The sequence below is a fragment of the Schistosoma mansoni genome, chromosome 2 (assembly GCF_000237925.1).
Source record: "Schistosoma mansoni strain Puerto Rico chromosome 2, complete genome".
NCBI lineage: Eukaryota > Metazoa > Platyhelminthes > Trematoda > Strigeidida > Schistosomatidae > Schistosoma > Schistosoma mansoni.
This window is the reverse complement of record NC_031496.1, coordinates 22696903-22717626: the sequence shown is the minus strand read 5'-3', so window position 1 is coordinate 22717626 and position 20724 is coordinate 22696903. Positions and strand designations below refer to the sequence as shown.

General features: G+C 35.3%; 1 protein-coding gene across 1 annotated transcript; it reads left to right on the top strand.

Moving 5' to 3' along the window:
• Positions 1 to 2527: 2527 nt before the first annotated feature.
• On the top strand, positions 2528 to 20600 carry Smp_171160 (putative sin3b; the record flags this gene model as incomplete). The annotated part of the gene is made up of 16 exons (XM_018796110.1): positions 2528 to 2652; positions 2686 to 3274; positions 3314 to 3526; positions 3568 to 3903; positions 3940 to 4126; positions 4430 to 4478; positions 5071 to 5185; positions 6028 to 6198; positions 7791 to 8078; positions 9539 to 10032; positions 11331 to 11476; positions 15115 to 15418; positions 17004 to 17628; positions 18402 to 18563; positions 19058 to 19186; positions 19593 to 20600. 16 exons carry the CDS (start codon positions 2528 to 2530, stop codon positions 19848 to 19850), a joined length of 4191 nt encoding a protein of 1396 aa, XP_018650355.1. The 3' UTR covers positions 19851 to 20600.
• Positions 20601 to 20724: the final 124 nt, after the last annotated feature.

Genomic DNA, 20724 nt, shown 5'->3' with positions numbered 1-20724 from the left:
GTTTGTTGCACTGAACGCGTCAAATTACTGGAATTCCACGGTTAATGTGATGCATTTCGAATGATATCACTTGAAAGAATTCACCTAATGGACAGTGGGTCGTGTCATGAAATCGTTGTGGTTCCACTGATGTTTTGGATGCATCACTGCAGCGCTTTCCTACTGTTCATTTTCTCAAGTCATGTTCTGTTAAGTGTTCAATTTGTTAAGGTTCCAAATCCTGATATCTATGACAACTATTTAATTAATTGGTAGAGCAAAACTACATCGAAATTAATTGGTATAATTACCTGAGAATTATGTGCACAAATTTTAGTTCCACTTAGAGACGCACTGTTTGTTGCAAAACTATTGTGTGGTTGGTAGACTGAGTTGAGAACCGACGTTGAATCCTTCGCCATTTGATCGCTTAAATCTCGTTTCATCACTGACGAGAATGGAGGGTGTTAGGGACGCATTTCCCTGAAATAATAACATGGGTATTAGTTTATTTAGGATGGTCCCCAGTAGCTATACACCGCACGTTTTGTTCCGACTAAATTTGCTTCTAAGAAGCTTATCGGCTTTCATGAATGTTTAAGGACTGTCTACCTCGTTCTATCTTGTGATTGTAACGTTGGTCAGTGAGCATTAAGGGTTAAGTGGTGTAGATTCACCGTGGTAGTATTCCAAAAGGCCTTAAGCTGGTAGGTATTTTGTTCTCAAGGGAGTATTCAAAGCGCCATTTGGAACGTAAACTTTATTGACACAGGTTACCAATAGCTAAAAGTCAACTTACATTATTTAGAAACGGCTGGTATGCAATTTTTTTAGTTTCAAACCATCCTTTGCATCCGTATAGCAGGCCAGATGTCGCCACTGGTTTTCATAAACACTTATTCAAGTTTTAGTTAATAAACTGTGCTTGTATTAACTGTCAACACATGTTAAACGAAGTTCATTTAATTAGTAATTAAATAATCGAGTACTTTATCTGAAGTAAGGTACGAGATTTATTTATTCAAGCATAAATATTTGTACAAAGGGGCACCAGATATATATGCGCCACACAAATCTCAATTGGTTTGTGTAAGGGCTGTCATACTGCCCAGGTGCCCAAACTGAGGCAGGTGGTTTTCCTAGGGGGCCATACCCGGAGCCTTTGACCTAAAGCTCGGATCCACAGGACAGTGGACCATCTTAAGGAGATGCATTCCCATGGTAGCCGGTGACCAACGATTGATTCATATGCCATTTGTTCCTTCAGGATACTGGAGCCCATGTGCACCATTGGTTTTGAACCAGGGTTTTCCAACTCTCCTAGGTGGACTTTCCGTGTCCACCAACCCGCTTAAAGCGCTGGACATTCTCTTTTCGTCCTCTCAATTTCGTAAACAACAATAATGCCACGAGAAAGCAGTGAGTAAGACTTCCCTGGCAGAGGCTAAATACGCGTGGCCATGTGAGAGCATTTCGAGAGGGAGAGCGGACTCTCCCCACTCTCTGCCGTACCAGGACATTTGTGGGTGCGAGATTTATCACGACTTAGTATTACTACGTGCAATTGTGCGTATTTCGTTTTGAATCACACTTTTTAACTTCTAGTAGTAATAATCTACTCCCCAAATTCATTTAGACAATATGGGTGTTGAACCCGGAATCTATTGGTTGAAAACCAACTGGTTCGTCCAATTACGGTTAACTTAGTGCAGACACCTAATTTCTAACCAATTATTATTGTGGTATTATATAGTGTAACTCATTTACAAAGTACAGACATATGCATCCAACTTAGTGTCACTGTGTAATAACTAGAGAGGTCTGACATCCCAAAGTAGGTTGAACAGGGTTCTAAACTGCTACCCAGTAGCTCATTGTCGAGTGCTGTAACCACCAAACCATTGTCTCACATTATTTGTGTTCAAAAACCCTTCGTTTCTCCATCCGAAGTGTGTAAAATGGTCTATGTCAGCGTTTCGCTATATGGAGATTCATAGTAATTTGTGTCTAAAAAGTGTCACATCTCGTGGTCATAGCAAACAAAAGTCCATGAAATTAGAAGTAAGACAGGTAACATGGTAACATAGTTGTGCACAACTAACTATAGCAATTGCAGTTCAGAAAGTATGACTAAAAAAATAGAGTATGTGCTGGTATTACTTAGGGTTTAAAGGATGACCACTGATACTGATAACAGCTAAGAAAAAAACCAGTCACACTCACCGTTTACCCAAACTTCAAGATAAAGATTATCAAAACTCCATTAGTCGTTTAACGGAATGTAATATTCGGCCTGTTAATCACCGTTGTTCACGAATTTAAGGGCTAATTCCGAAGCCTTTACCTTCAGCGATGTGCACGTTAGGTATTGTTTATCAGCTTCTGGTTAAATTCATATTCATCTAAAAATAATTTACGTAAGTCAGAAGGTCTAAAGTTCGTCTTTGCTTCGCCCCTCACATGAAAAATGTCTTTTATAGGATTTCGTTTATTTACTTTTCTTTGTCGTTGAAATCTTCATTTTTGTAATTGTAGTTGGTATTAAACAATGATGAAGTGCCTCAAGGTTGAGGATGCTCTATCCTACCTAGACCAGGTAAAGGCTAGGTTTTCTGGCCAGGGGGCTATCTATATGGACTTTCTTGATGTTATGCGTGATTTCAAGGCACAAACGTAAGTTTCATAAAATATTATTTATGTTTTAAGCATTGGGACGGAGGTTGTTATTCGTCGGGTACGTGAATTGTTCGAGGGTCATCCCGATCTTATTACTGGATTTAATACCTTCATACCTCAAGGGTATCGAATGGATACACTCACATCTCATCAATCTCTTAATGCCAAGCCTACTTGTACCGTTATCCCTTCGAGAACAACATTGTCTATATCCTCGGCAGATAATGTTACTCCAGTAAAAGGAATTTGTGCTTTACTGAAAATTACTGAGGCACCTAGTGAGTGGACTCCACCAGGAAGTCTAACAAGCTTAGTTAGCAGCCACCATGAACCTGCTAGTCGTCCAAACTCCTACGTCCCGGTTGTATCGAACAGCCTGCCGTTAACTAGTGCTTCACCCGTACATGTTTTAACTCCTAATATTCAGCCTGACAATCCCAGTCTTAATTCATCGAGTCAGCAACAGTTATTACCGACTGATTGCCAAGAAAACCTTCCTAACGTTATGCTTAGAAGCTCCCATAATACTTCAAATTTAACTCATTCTCCTCATGTATATCAACAGCATCAGCAAATTCAATCATTCCATCATGCTCTCCAGTACGTAAATAAAATAAAGGTAAATTGTATCAAATTTTCTTAAACATGATTGATTTAGAATCGTTTCCAGGGTATACCTGATGTCTACAAACGCTTCCTGGATATCTTACAGTGGTATCAAAAGGAACAACGGCATTCGGACCCCATGTGCCGCAAACAGGCAGAATTACAGGTTTATCAGGACGTCGCCAAGCTTTTTGGCGGTCAAGAAGATCTACTTCAAGAATTTAGTCAGTTCCTACCTGAATCATTTGGTGTCACAAGTGCTGTTGTAGGTTTTTATCTTTCTTACGTAATTTCCCTTTATAATAGACAGAGACGATAATAAATAGGAAAAATTCCAGCTATTCACAGCTTAGTGGATCTGATGTATTAGATCCATCTGTTCCGGTGCCTCACTTGATAAATCGTGTTTCAGAAGGTATCAGCTTAGCACTATCTTCGTGTAAACAGCGTCCAGGTCAGGAGGGAAGTCCTGCGAATCCTGATACCAAAAAGTTGAAACGACTTGCTCCTGCACAAAGTATATTCCCAAACGTTGTCCCGTCTCTCAACCCACCTAAAAAGTCACGTTCGTCAGTTCGAGATGTAAGTGTTGTTGATGCAAACCAACTGACTACGGGGATTGGCATTTCACTATTACAAAAGGTAGGTCATTGTCGTAAGTTTTTATTTCCCCACTAGATTCGAGATGCTTTAGATGCAGACAGCCCAGTTGGGAATCGTTCTTATCAAACCTTCCTACAAAATGTTTGTCTGTTTAATCGTCGGATAATTTCAGCCGATGAATTATTGGAAGCAACTCATCCCCTGTTTCTGAGACATGTAGAAGTTTGGAAGCGTTTCAGTGACTTTGTCATGGTAAGAAAACGTTAAATGTTTTCCTCCCTACATTTTGGATTTATGGGCTTGATGAAAAAACTCAAATTATACTCAATACGACTGCGATTAAGAGTGATTTGTTTCAAAACAACTGTCATATAATCCCATTAATTTAGTCGACAATGCATACCATGCATTCGATGTCTTTTCCTCATCGCCTACAATCTGATAGATTGTATCCCAGTCGCGATCAAGGGTGGGTTCTACCACCAGTCAACTGTTCTACAGAAAGTGAGTTCGATAGATATTGTAATATTAGTCGGAGACTTGGATGCTCAGATCTGGCTTCTAGGCACAGAAGAGACTCGTTTATGTGACCGATGGGGACTTGTTGGTCTCAGGTCAGATAATGGTGATCGTCTATTGCAGATTTGCGCAGAATACAACCTGTTTCTGGCTAGCACTGATTACTGACACAGTCATTGTTCTAGTACACGTATCTAATGTACATGAGAAACAGCTTATCAGTGAACCCTTAAACTTGATTACTGCAAACCATGATCTTTAATTATTCGGGTTTCTAAATCAAGGTAAATAGAGCGGGGTTCAAACCTGCAACCTAATTGTTGAGCCTGATGCCTTTACCGCTGAACGACCAACCTAGTTTAAAGTGGTGAGAATTGTATATTACGTTGATTAAAACTAGTCTCTCTAGCCAATTGTTTTTTCCTGTGAATGTCACTTTACGGTCATGATTATGGTTGTCGTTCTTTTTTGGGTGATCTAGTCATCACGTAATTCATCTCAAGAAGGATTTGGACATCTTCAACCTCATACTCATGGCTTTGGTCGAGATAAGCATGATCGTGACAAACATAATATCTGTAGTTTTTTATGCGATCCTCATGCCTGTTCTGATGCCCTACCAAACAACATGAACAATCAACCACCTGCTTCACTAATATCACTTGTCAGTGAAGTATCACAAAAAAGATTGGATCTCGATTTTACTAAACTCCGAACATGTGGTGTAAGCTATCGAGCGCTACCATCAAATTTTCCACAGAGCAAGTGTTCTGGTCGTCAAAAATGTCCTGTTGCAAAGGAGGTAAGCCATTTGTTACGAGTTTCGAAACATTTATAGTAGTAGTTTCATGGTAAGTTGAATGCTAGTCATTTCAACTTGTGTCAATACTTTCGGCACTAAGTACCAAAATTTGGAAATTTTTCGTTAGGACGTCAATGCGATTCTTCATGAGTGAAATGGCGGAGATTTTAGTTAACCAAATAGCTGTGTGTTAAATAACGGATATATTTTATCTCGCAAGTCATAATTCTAGTATTCAGAGTACTAATTAGTGAAGAAATCGTGACTTAGGAGCCTGAATGTTTAATTCTCGGATTTTAAACTGTAGTTTTAAACACTCCTACTCCAGCCAAAATGTCTTAACGGTGTGGTTAACTCTCACAATAATATGCAGTTCTGTGGTCACTGATTAACATATGTTTTGAAGAAAACACGAACAACGGTTTGGGGAGAATAATTCATTTGTTAGATTCTCATTAGCTGCTTACAAGTTTCACGTACATAGCGTTGGTGGTCGATCATTATTCCTTGAGAATTGAACTATTTATTACAGTACTTACACTTGTACATAATCTCTGTTACTAGCTCTGTAATATCGCCCTTAAGACGACTTTATTTGCGAATTTCGCATAATATTCTCCAAATTTCTCCATCTTCATACAGTTTTTTATTCGTCCATAGATCTTTACATGACTTCAGTTTGTAAAATTGACCCTCACATTTAGTGCTGTAATATTCTAAGGAATTCTGTTTGAATGAAAACTCAGTGTAATGCACTGGCAACCTGTCATTGTTCCTTTTTTGTGATATGTTTTGCGATGATCTCATTTTTTTCTAAAGAAAATTTTTACCTTTTATTGCAGGTGTTGAATGATTCGTATATCAGTTTCTCTTCGCTTACTTCTGAAGATTCTCAGTTTGTATCATCTAAAAAGAACCAGTATGAAGAAAATATGTATCGAGTAGAAGATGAACGTTATGAGGTAGATATGGTCACTGAACTAAATCGAGCCGCAATGCAGAATCTTGTTGTCGTAAAAAGATGCATGGACAGAATGAGTAAAGAGGAACTTAACCAATTCCATTTGGATGACAAACTAGGCGGGACATCTGCAGTTTTAATGAAGAAAGCTATACACAGGTGTTAATCCTTATTGTTATTATTGTTGCTATGGTCATAATTGCAATATGTTTTAGTCGATTCAACCCACAATCTTTTCAAGTTAATTATCATGTTGAGTAATTGTTTCCAACTTTTCAAATTGAAATATCCTATCTCTTTGAGATGGTGTATAAGAAATGATGCAAGAGTGAATTAGTTATTAGGCAGATATTGCATATGCATGTTTGCGATTCCCATTTAGATGGATAGTGGCTATTGTACTTGATTGAATCTAGTCGATAATCCGTGTTAAATATGGTAATGTTTTTCATCTAGTGACTGATTAACCTATCATTTTTTTTATTCAGGATTCCATTCATAATATAACATGTCTCTACTTTTGTTGGTATTCAGAGTTTATGGTGATAAAGCAGGAGATGTAATATATGGCCTGAAAAATTGTCCTAATACTGTTCTCCCGTTAGTCATACAACGTATGCGTCAGAAAGACTCTGAGTGGCGAGAAACTATTCGTAACTATCAACGTTCCTGGGCAGATCAGGATGCTCGCAACTACTTGCGTTCTTTAGACCACCAGGGAGCAACATTCAAGCAACGAGATGCTCCATTCATTCGTAGTAAGACTATGATTAGTCAGATTGAAACAATTGCACGTAATGATAAGGTGAGATTTTTAGTTAAATTATTTCTCTTTAAATCTATTACGGTCCCCTTGTTATTTAAAAGAGAAACAATTAGTTTTATGTAATACGTAAGTGGCAAGCCAGTTGACATAAATGAACCAAGGATATCACCTACTGCTCGGGTCCTCAATTCAAGATACTCATAATATTTTCAAATCTCATTTGCTTAAAGAAAAAAGATCGATTGTTAAAGCCACTACCACTACTTGTTAATCTTAATGTTGATCATCTATTCAGCAGTTGAAGAAAATCCAAATAATTTTCAATTGTTAACTCGCTCTAATGGAAATCTAATTTTTTAATTGAATGGATTTAAATGATTGTGACCAATTAATTTTGAAGCGTATTACCCAGTGTCATTACCAGAGCTCAAGTTGAAGAATCTAAACCCCCATGTACGATACAAACCGCTAATCATTGTCATCAAGTTTAGTTAAGCTACCCTGAATCTTTTTCGAACGTACTCCAATCTTTTTAGTACATTTAGATGAGACGAAACCTGGTTTGAAACATAACATTCTCTGAATTTATTAGAAATATTGTAAATTGAACCGATGTAATCTTGTGTTTTTACATTGAAAAACCCTAATATTTGAAGATATTTTAGAAATAATTAAAAGGTTTGAGGTTTTTTCGAATTCAGTTCGTCTAAAAGGTTAGTAATCAATTTTCTAAGGTACAAGTAATTTTTCACTAACTATTTGTCTGCCACTGATATCGTGAACTCTCCAACTTTATTCTAATACTTGCTGTTTTTATTGCACAGTTTAAGTAGTTCCAATTGGTTTTGTTCATTTATTTTTTCGCTTTTTCCGTCCAGATTCCACCGTGTCATTCCACTTCAGATCCTGTTGGCAAAATGATTTCTACTCTGATTACTCAACGAAACCTTATTTCCCGAGATATTAGTAATCCAGGAACTATGGGGTCTGCGTTAGCAAATGTATTGGAAGGTAATAATGAAGATGAATCAGCTCATCTTACTTTGGTGTACCCACCACCAGATGTTAGGAATACACTTTTGGAAGATGCTGCCTCTCTGATCATTCATCATGTTAAAAGGCAGTCTAATGCAAGCAAAAACGATAAGCGTTCCATGAAATGTTTGGTATGTTTATACGGTATTACATAACCAGTAAATTTTTGAACGTTCTCTGAAGATGTCTTAATACAACCCAGCTACTCTTATTGCTTTGTATTCTTCGGACACTACTTCACTCGAATAGCTCCCAAATCAGGAAACGGTTGAACAAGAACGAAGTTATATTTCAAATAAACAAGCTTGAATGGAAGTAACGATCACAATGCGGAAATTTTCAGTAAATTTATAATCTATACACAAGAATACTGTAGAGTCTTCTTCATCCGTCTTTTAGCTCTGACTAGCTAAAAATAGGTTAATCAGCCTGACCAAAAATCATCCTTCATGGGAAATACACTAACCCAATATTTTGCGTACTAGCATGTCCCACTACTAAAGTTGGTATATTTTTCTGATTATATTATCGATATATCAAAGTGCGTAACTTTCGATAGTACTTATATTGCTTCCTAGAGTTAGATTTTTTGTAGTTTGGATTCAGTTCAACATCGATAAATATTCTGCTAATACATTCTGTACAAAATTGTTTAAGGAAATATAAGTATCAGTAGATATGTGATTTACTAGGTTGGATTAAGTGATGCAAAATTTGTGGCAATAAAGCTGATTTCGTATTTAGTTATTTAGTGCTAAAAGTTAGACATTCTATTATCTTAGTTATGTTGTCTTGTATTTGTTCATGTCTGTACTCATCAACCAGTGCACTTCGATATGACTCAACTCGATTGAGAATGAGTGTCTAGATAAAGTTTATACACGAAGTCCCTAGCAATTTTAGTATTGTTTACCAGCACTGATTAATCTGCAAGTGACCTATCAGTCTGTCCATACAATCATTGAATAGATAAATTGTCAAGGCCAATCGTTTTGAAACTTTTTAGATTTTTTTAATGCACGTTATCTAAAATTTAAGTTTGTTTTCAGCCTTGTAAGCTTTCTGGTTGATGCCAAAGCAGTATTACATAAATTTGTTAATTTTTAAAAATAGTGCTGTTGAGTAATCGACTTTTCCAAGAAGTGATCTTACTGTTGGATTTATCAAATCCCGTTCTGCTTGCTACACTATTCTGTTGATGTTAAGCTGAACATGTGTACATTTTACGTAGGACTTTTTATGCTTTATTATCTCAAGATTTTATTGTGTTCTAAAGAAAAGAATTATTTGTGTTAAGTTTGAACTTCAAGGTAAGAGAAATTTGGTGAAATAAACGTAAAATGTTGATGGATAATAAGTACTATAATTGAGATATTATTAAGTATAGTGTTTATATTTCATTATTACACAAAAAAAAGTTTATACAGTGGAGAATATAGGTAAGTGATATTAGAGTTGTTCATATGTCGTTGAGATTTTAGTATAAATAAAGTCACAAATCAGTTGCCGTCGCTGCATAAACGTCTTCGCATTATTTTAAATAATAGTTTAATTTAAAATTCGTCGACAATTGATTTTCCTTCATTTACAGATTCGTACTGTGTTACAAGATATTTTTATGGCAAATCGTTTCCCTATGTCTGATGATGAAGATGATGAAGATGAAGATGAAGATATGAATCAAAAAGAGGATGAAGACGAGCCGACAGCAGATGATTTGATTGAAAATGAAGAACATTGTCGTATTCGATCTGTACGTCAACCTAAGTCAACTAAGCGTTTTCTTGAATCTCGAAAATCTGTCCCTACTGAACAAACAATATATAATCACACTGAATTTGATCAGTTACGAAAAGATGATATGAAAATTCAGACAGAGGCACTTGGTTCCCAGACTAATGGTTTATCTTCGAAATCGAAATCAGACGATTTAATTTTTCCAGAGTTGTCTATGCAGAGTAACTCTATGCCGTGTCACATAAATCAAGATAATTCTGAAAATGAACTTCGTAATATGGAGCTTTCTTACATAGCTAGTTTACCTAAAAATGAGTGCTACTCTGTACTATATGGAAACAACCATTGGTTAGTTTCTTGTGTAATTATGTTTTTAATTTGCATGTCATGATTTATAACTATAATTACCCATAAATCAATTTCATTTGTTGTATGTAGTTTATTCATTGCTTTTGTTAATTATGGTGAGGTTATCTGTCGTTTCACAAGAGCTGTTTGTTTTCCGGAAGTGATCTTAAGCTACTTATTAGACGCAGAGATGGTTAATTGTTTATCTGTTATCCCTACAATAGTTTCAAGTGTAATAAGGTACCTATTTAAGGTTAGACTAGGTTCTATTTATCTTCTACGAGCGCCTATGGATGTACTGGACTCGATTTACTTATGATTACCGGGATCTGTAGGTTGTTAGAATACAGTGGTCTTGAGTGCTGTTAGAGGTAGGCGCTTACGTGTTGATTGGAAATCACACAAAAATTACCTGATTTTAAGCAGAGATGGATGGTGAGTAGCAGTGTAATGCAGGATGCGCGTTCCGTCTTGTTTCAGACTGGTCATCTGGATGTGCCTGCATTCCAGACTTATCGATTGCGTTCTTAAAAACCAATGGAAGATCCAAACAAGCAATCTATATGTATTAAAATTCTTTAACTGCTCCGAGACCCTGAATTATATATACATCAGTTTCGTCTTAGATCTTTTGAAACATGTCAGCGTGCATTAACTTTTATTAATTCAGGTCACATAGTGTTTTAATATCATTAATTTGATAAGTTCACACGAATCAGCCAACGGGATACTTCAGGAAAATTAGTCGATTCGCGAATAACGCTAAACTTCATCTCTTAGGAGGCTACCTTTGTCAACTTCAATACAAGCAAACAGAAGAACGTTGAATCTTGTGAAGGGAATGGATATAAACAAGTATCCGAAAATATACCGGGTTCGTCTGAGTATGTTAATCGCTTTTTACAACTTATAAAAATATTGAAGTTAATATGTTCAGTGTTCTGCGTAACCTCTGTATGATGTACGTAATCCCCACTATTTCGGTCTTTTTAAAAATAGCAACCGGGTATCACCCCGATTGATTGGACAGGAATACGAACGTCAATTCTTGTAAATTGATTGTTTAGATAAATAAAGAATTACTGATATTAAGACGTATTACGTATAGAGAAAGGATATAAATACTTTCAACTACTACTTATTTAATAGTTATCTATTCCAGAGTTTATTGTTATTATTATTTTTCATTGTTAGAACTTGTTGGAATGCCAAATGCCGTTTTATGTTGAGTCTCTGATTTATTAACATTACTGAGTTACTAACCATAAAGATGAGATTTATTTTCTGTTATTTCTTAGGTATTCTTTTCTGAGGCTGCATCATCTTCTTTTGTGTCGACTACATCACTTACGATCTTATTGTGCCGTAGCTGCTCAACAATTTACATTAGAGCGGGATGAATACCATGTGCAAGCTGCAGAAGTGCTTCGACTCCGTCGGCACGGTAGGTTTATACTATATATTTGATGGAATTATTTTGGCAGATAATAATGAACATTTTGTGCACTACGTATGGACGAATTGCAACATATGCTAGCCAGTTGACAGCTACTTCCATCATTTTTAGTTTTCAGTTAGGAATATTTATTAATGGTCTGGATAGCATAGTAAATAATGTGTTTGTCTGCTTGTTTCATCTTTATTGTAATCCTTAAGATAGATGAGTCTTCATGGTTAGTTGAAAAATCTACAACAATCTTGTATGGTTAATGTTCATTTCATCTGTGTTCTCATTAAATAAAACTGCTGATTTTGTACTTTAAGTCGATAACATGAATTTCAGACAGGGCAGTCGTTGAGAAGTCAGTTAAAAAATTATCATCTATGAGACAATTATCAATGACGAGATCCAATAAAAATGTTAATAGCCTTGGCATAAATCACTTTTACTGAACGACCTGAGTGTTAGTTTTTAGTAACCTGTTGATCTGACTTCGATTTTGATGAATGTATGAATATGCTATGAACATAAATCTTCGATTTAACTCTGTATACTACCTGGGCTAACCTCGTTTGTGTGACGGCGGTAATAAGAAGCCAAATACTGGTTGCATTGGATGGATTTATTTCAAGCACTCGTTTATCCGGACAGACATTCAGAATAAGATGCGAGAATACGGAGCTGAGAAGGCAAGTGAACCAGCTCGTTTTGATGAAGCGAGACTCAATATTTGTAGTCAGACAAAAATCAGCTACAGGGTAATCAATACACACACCTACGCTCATATAAAAACAGTCAAGGATAAAAGGCAAATAAGTAACAAGGTCAAAATGTGACTCAAGAAAAATGAATAAACTGGTTTGCCCAGAAGCTAGAATGACCCATTTGGGCTTTGACATGATACTAGACAATTCATTTTCTGATGTATTGTTTGGTCTGGTTCTTTCCTTTTCACTTCAGGATTCGGAGTCACGGCTCTTCATTCTCTTGTTTATTTCTCTGTATTCGGTCTGTGCTTTGGCTTTCTCTGCTCTTGTTTGGCTGTTGTTGAATGCTGTCTTCTCGTTCTTCCTTTCTTGAGTCCTATCCAGGGTTTCGATAGAGATCCATTCCTTGTGATGATGCTTCTTGAGGCCCAGCACTTTATGACACGTTGAAGTTGTACTAAAATTTTGTAATGTTGTTTCTCAAGTTGTTGGGTGTTTCCTTAGTTTTGATTTTATCGTGTCTAAAACTAGGTGGTAATCTAAAGCTATGTCAGCTCCCATTTTTATTCTCACGTCCTCCATGGATATTCTGAATTTTTTATTGATTCAAATATCTATCTGTATCTCTGGTTCTGTTCAATTAGACCGATGTAGTGCGCTTTCTTTGGAATTATGTAACTGATTCGATCTACGAACAAAACTCTTTTTTTCTATAAAAATAATAAAAATTGCTTTGATATTTCGTGTTCAGACAGGTAGTGTTCTGTAATTAATCGTTAAGGCGCGAATTCATTGACCATTCTCTTTATCTTGTGCGTTTAATCGACTCTAATAGGTAAAAGGCTAATAAAACGACAGTTCCTTTGCAAAAAATTCGTTTAGGTTTCAATAACTTCAACAGTCTATGGCCCAGTGAAACATTACCTAAGCTTAAAAATATATGTACACTGCTTATAATTATTCTTAGTTCTCAGACCTTCCTTGTGTGTGGTGAAATCACTAAAATACTTGTACGGAGGATATAAATAGATGGGTTCCAGGTAAATACGATACATTTTATATACATAATTTCCTTTATCATCTTTTAGAGGACAAGAACAAAGATTTGAGCAGAATAACATGGGTTCATTGTATCTCGTTTAGTTCTCGTCATCTGCTTACAACCTGTAATATTTAAAGTTTAAATTGCTTACATGAAAGAGTTTAGTTGGAAGTTTCTATGATCATACATCAGTATAGTATCACAAGGGTATAAATAAATTCAATGGACCGAATAAATTTTCTGTAAATATGTACGTTTTGTACAAAAATACTACAATATTAATAGTAACAAAAGTCGGAATGGTGGATGGAAACAAGGGGTTACATGATGAGTAAGCTCTGATAACAAATAATTAAAATGAGATTACTATTTGAAAAGACAGACTCCTGATAGCAACAGCTTCAGAAGACAAGCTTGGTTGTTTACTATTCATATCGAAAGATTGTCAGGTATTGACCTAATGTACTATATCTATGAGATGTTCAGCGATTGAACTATTTAAATGACCTCTTCCGCTTGACCGAAGTCATTTTAGACACATGACAAAAAACAAAGATATATCCCCTTTTCTGTCCGGTCAATGTAGCTGTTTTAGCAAGTACATATATCTTGAATTTTTTTGAGCATGTTCCTAAAAGCCTTCGGATAAGATAAAGAACTGCTTTCAATAGCGCAATTAATGGTTGAAACTATGGCTCAAAGTCAATCTCCATAGTACGAACGAGTTCTTATTTTTTCTCCAAACTTTTCATCATTGCCATTTCATACTTTCGAAATTTTCCCTGTTTTCTCTCATTTGACTCTTTATTACTATTGGTAGTTTTATTTTTCGTAATAAGTTCATCTTGATATCCTGATATTATATTTTGAAAACACAATCTGATATATGTTTGCGTCGTAGTCCTTTGATGTTTACTTCTGTCTAGTTAATAGTACTTCGAAGAATATTCTCGATTAGCCGACAGCTATTTCCAAACTGTCTAACTATACTAATATTTGTATTATGTAAGAATAACTTGTATATTTGTACTTTCAGTGCGTCAATTAGTTTAACAGCCGTTAGGATGTATTCGCTATTATAACGAGCTTCTTAATTTCAACATCGAAGATTTCTCTGCTGAATTTCATCTTTCCTTTCCGGTTTTACGTTTAGATGTCAATGTATTCGTTGATTGTTTCTACGTGATGTAAACATCCTAAATTGAATAGTAAAATTACACAAAATCTCCTTGTAGTGAATGAGAACACAAGTGGGGACAATCAAATGTATTTGAATACAAAATTACAGAACGTCTTAGTAAAGTCTGAGAATCATACAGTAAATACTTAATTTGCGAAATGTCAATAATTTGTCTCGTACTTGACTGTTCTTTTTTCAAATATCAGTCAATCGTCTCAGATTTCATTGTCCCTGCATTTTTATACCAATTGCTTTCCGTTCCCGTTCTTTCCTCCTCGATCTTCTGTCAGACATTCTCGTCCTGACTATCGTTATACACTGCTTATTTGGATATAAGTAGATCATACCACACCCTTAGCTCCACTATACCTTGTATTTTTTATTTTCTCTTTAACCAGTTATCTTTAGTACTTAATTTGATAATTTTATGTGTTAGATCATATTTGTTGACAAAATAGTCCATTATTTGCGATGAGTCAACAGTAGTCGGAAATACATTCCATATAAGTCTTATTCAGTATTGTACATGTACTAATTATCCTTTCAGGTGTACCATTTATTTTGACATGTAGCACGAAGTCAGGAAACCGGAAAAAAGTAACCTGGAATATGTGCATCTGCACAAAACACTTCAACTATTTTCCATTTAAAATTGATTGAATTATATTAACAAAACTGATGTTACAACTTTCATTTATGTGAATATATACAGGTGGTACTGAACCGTCGCAATATTACTCTCGCGCTCTTAATTTAGTCAAAGATTTATTAGATGGAGGGGAAGATATCAACACATTTGAGGATCGATTACGAGATATGTTTAGCATTTATGCATATCCATGGTTTACAATGGATCGTCTTATAATAAATATAGTTCGTCAGTTGCAAGCACTTGCAAGCGGTGACGAACTAAGTCGTCGACTAACTGCTTTACATCGTTCTTGGATTGGAAACTCATCATATAGTGATCGAAACTCTCAGTCAACTGGTGTTGCTTCAAATTTTCCTCAATATTCGTAAGTTCACTGTAGCTCACTAAATATACTTTGATTTTCTTTTACGTTTGAGCGTTATTTTTTTCCTAGTTTTGATTAATATAATGTAGAGTTTATACAGTCAGCTCTCCCTTTCGAAATGCTCTCACATGGCTACGTGCATACAACCACTATCAGGGAAGTCCTAACCACTGAATCCTCACAGCGAGGGTGTTTACGAAATCGAAAGGACGAAAAGCGAATGCCCGGCGCCTTTAACCGGGTTGATGGATGCGGAGGACCCACTTAGGGTTGGAAAACCCTTATTCCAAACTAATGGTGCACATAGGCTCCAGGATCCTAAGGAAAAAATAGCGTATGAACCTACTCTTGGTCACTGGCTGCCATGGGAATGCATCTCTTTATGTTGCTCCACTGCCTTGTTGATTAGACCTGTAGGTCAAAGGCTCGGAGTGTGGCCCCCTAAGAGAACAACCTGCTTCGGTTTGGATACTCGGGCAGTTTTCTAGCCCTCACACAAATCGAGTGATTTATGTGGCGCAAATATATTTGGCGCCTTCTTTCACCAATCTTTAAATACTAAATAAAAATAACATAAATTGTGTAAGTTGACCACGGAAGTTAAAAATATGGAAAGGCATAGAATGATGAACTACTTACAATTCAGAAACTTACAAACAGTTTGTTCATTTAGATCACTGAAATCAGTTAGAGACATGTAAAATAATGGTTTTCAATTACTGGGTTTAATTCTTCTATAAAGACTCCTTTTTATGATCTGTAAAACTTATATAAAGTATTTAATTTGTGATAATCGGCTTTACCGTAGTTTGTATTTGATTCGTCAGTTGGGATAGTGGATTTGATTCCAATGATGAAATGTAGTTCCCATTAAACTTATATATTCTTAGATTTGCCACATTGAACAATGCAACAAGGCTGAATACGAAATGTTATCGGGAATATAATTCAGAGATATACGTATCGGTAGACATATTGAGAAAGTAAATATACTAACGTAGCTTGGAAATTTGTGTACTATCCAACTCATTGGATAGTTTTGTGTTTCAGTTTTTATGGTTCACGTAGGTAAAGGGGAGCAGATAGAAACATAAATATCAAACAGCACATGTATATGTGCTGGATTAATAAAGACAAATATAAAAAGGCATGCAAAATAACTCGTAAGATTTGAGTGGTTTATTTGTCATCTGATCTGTCTGACTTAACGTTTGTTCAGAACATGACAGATTTACGGAGGAGTTTAATAAAGACTGGTTGTCTAAAACCTGTCAACCTACTTTTATTGATATGAACTGTAATTTTTTACTTACTGAAAATGCATATTAAAACTGATTCTGAAGTACTTTGAATGTTTTTACGTTCATACAACCTTAATATTGTTAAATACTCATCAAATACCGTGTCGTATATTATGAGTTTAAGATTGACTGGACATGTTGAGACTCGAGAAGCCTAGTATGCACAAATTACTCTTTATATATGAGACATATTCCATAGAATAGTAACTGAACTTGTAGTTAGTTGCAACCAAATCTGAATAAAATTTTATATGAATTTGTAAACCGCATCTTTTTCTCTGTAGGAATGTTTGTGGTCCATTATACACTCGTGTGTGTAGGCTAGCTAATGAAAGTGCATACTATTCTCAAGCTATGTCTATTTGTTCTGCCTTTGCTGGTGCTAATGGCTCTTGCAACGTTGGATCTAGTTCTGGAATATTTCCATCCAGTACTAGTCAAAATAATACGAATGTTACTTCCAACAGTAATACTACTTCCTGGCCAAATTGTTTTCTAATTGTGGTACTCTCGGAGTCATCTACTATGCTCATCCGCCTTATGAAACCTGTTCATTCAACGAAACTTGAGGGGGAGAAAAGTTATGATTCATGTTTTCCTTATTCCAGTCACGCAACCCTTAATCCTCATTCATTATTAGTTTCTTCGGAAGATCCTGGCATCGTAGATCGGGAGGTTCATCTTCACAGAGAAAATTTAAAATCGAACCTTTCAATCCGGCACTGGTATGACTATCTTACAACTTATCTTTCATGGACTATTGGTTATGTTCCACATAGTATTTGTTCTCGTATTCGGCCGGTATTTCTATATCGAAACGTTCGTAGGTGCGTAAATGCTTTGACACGTGATGCACTTCAAAGAAGACAACAGCTACTTGTTGATACTGGAGATATACAACCTGAGGAGGTTTGTTAACTGTTACCATTCTATATATAATTTCATCAACCTTTTTTGTAAACTGTTTTTGAAAGTAACTTTATCCCTTTTTAAAAGGTTTTCACGGATTAGTTGCACATAGTTTCTTGATAATGTTGTAATGTAAACCGTTGGCAAGATGTAGATTGGGTTAAAGAATGTTTCGTTCAGGGTTGTGTTGGGGGACACTAATGAGCCATTTTCTAAGCAATCAGCGCTAACGGATTCTTGGATATGCTCTAGTTAGCGTTTTTTAAGCAAGGTTGTTTTCTACGGTGCGGGGTTACCGATACCATGCCCAACATTCCTCATTTATCCGGGCTTGCGAATAACAGCAACCCTATTGTGATTCCTGTCTCCATTCAGTCTTGTTTATTTGGAATATAACTACTTCCCTTTTCAACTTCCTCACGATTTGGGGACTTGTCAAGTGAAGTAGTGTCAGAAGAATACTAAGCAATAAGGGTAGCTGGGTCGTAGTAAGAGAATTTAAACCTGAACAAGAACAGTAAATTGAACACAAAATACCATCTTTGTAGACTTATTCTGAACAGATTTGATATTGTTTCGAGCTATGTTGTCAATGTGTGGAGTAGTCTTTATCAACAACTTCAAATTATCATCAAATCTGTTAACCTCTTTTTGTTTTCGAAGATGGTTTTTGCATATATTTTCATTGTGGTGTTGGGTTAGTATTCTACTGCTCATGTATAATGGAAACAAATAAACGTGTTTTACTTCTTATTCGTCTTTTTAAATTTTAGATTTTATCACAAGGTTTAGTCTCTAGTGGTGTTAAGAATCCGATTTCAGCAAACAAATCTGAAACAGATGAGCAATTTAAATCTCCTAACGCATCGAATTTTGAACGAGATGTATGGGAGTTCATGATCCGAGTATTCAAAAATAATCTCACACATAAAGAGGTAAATTTATTTTGATTTAATTCCATTTCTTTTATTCTGTTTTGTGTGCATAGGTATAATCTTTTTTAGTCTCTTGAAGGTGGAAAATCTACATAAAGATTACAGCAACTAGATAAATTATATTTAGCAAACTGTGATTTGTTAAGGTTAAAACTGTTCTTTATTTCAGATGCCATATGCATGATTGCGTTATAAAGTCTAATGGTATATTAATCATACTCATTTCAATTCATTTATCCTTCATAGGAGATAAACTCATAGTATCAATAATTGTAATAAATATACAATGGTTAATTCGACCATAGTAGTTTGTAGTAAAGTATACAGTCAATACTGAAAATTGTCACGTGTTGTATAAAGAGGTTAGGTCGACAAATCCCTTGAAAAGCGTAGTACATTTACTACTATATAGAACTGTATTCTAAATTGCTTACAGTTAAGTCGAAATTCGTGTTCATTTACACAGTTGTATGAATTATTTTCCTTTTCCATAGTTATTCCGTGATACATTTTCAAGTGATTGTATGCATTTCACTGAGCGTTTGGATTCAAGAGTTACTCGTAATCACAAAATTAATTGGTCCGTCGGTTCCTACGGGATTTTCATTCGATATCGTAGACGAGTGAGTTGAAGTAAAACAATTTTTCTGAATAGGACTAATTTATAAATGCCATGTTTTGAAAAGAAAAATCGAGTTACTTTGTGCTTGTATTATCTTTTCGAAAGCAGGTGCTATCACTCAATATGCGTATTGGTTTTTTAATGCGTATAAAGATGTATAATCCCTTATGAAAAATAAGTATTTAAAGCCTTGTATCTTCAACTTCTAGGGTCATATGATTGAGATTAGAATTCACATAAACAAATATAAGCAATGTTGTTGTTCAAATAGTTTTTCTATCTTAATTGACCACAATCTATGCTGTATGAAAGGGGTTTATGATGTTAATCTGGGAATACAACTTGTTTGTTCTATACCGATCATTGTTTGTCCATAATATTATTTACTTTAAATATTCCGGTTTCAGACTTCTCGAAATTATTCGCCTACCAAGTGGCATAAATTCCACTCTGATTGGCTAGCAAAGCATCCTAACTGTGTTCATTCACAAAATAAAGATGAAACACAAAATGTCAAACCAGAAATAAACCTTGAGACTGAGGAAGTAAGAAGTTCGGCTGCCAGTAGCGGAGTAGAAACAATTATTCTAGAAAAGCCTATTCACGAAAAATTAGATATCGACATTAATGACAACCACTTTTTTGGCGACGTACAAAGCACTTAAACTGTCAAATATTCTAATTAACAATGTGACGATCCGAAGATTTTACACCCTCAAAAGGACAAAATGCTTCAATAAACATTTCTATTTTACGTTGTAAATATGTTTTCTAGCTTAACTAACAAACTGACCAACCATCAATTTAATTTATACATGTACATACAATATTACTTATTATAGTGCGAGCAGTCCATGTGTATTTGCTTTTTTACCACAATTATCACCACAATGACGATAATCTCCAATTTATTAATTCATTCTTCACCTCGAAAGTGTTTTGTATCCTTTTGTTTTCTGTTTATTCAATGATATGCTCTGTATGTATACATATACCACTTATTATACACATAATCCAGACTGGTTCTGCTCTTATTTTTATTTTGTCTAAATGAAATCCACATACATGCATTGTATTATTGTTTGTTATCATTCATACACTACTACTAAATGTGGACGCTCTCTCAGTTTTTACAAATAATAGTGTACATGATACCGACCTGTTGAGTAATTTGTGCTATTTTGTTACATTTGGATAGATATTGTAATATTTCATTTCTATCAAATTTAATATGTACCCCAAACTTACAGAAATTACTCTTTCTATTATTCTTTCCATTAAAGTTGATTGAGGCTCTGCCTATTGATGATAGCATGCTAGTACTAATTTTTACTCTCTTTACATTGATAGAGGCGCTGAACATTAATATGATTGCACACTAACTTTTTGCATGGAGCACAATGTAGAATTCTAAAAATCCAATGCCTAACTTAGAAACGTCTCCAGTTCACTTCAAATGTCAAAAAGAGTTAACTATTTGCGTTGCAGCTCGTTAGAAGTGTTAAATAAGGTTGAAAAAGTACAAAAACATGGACATCA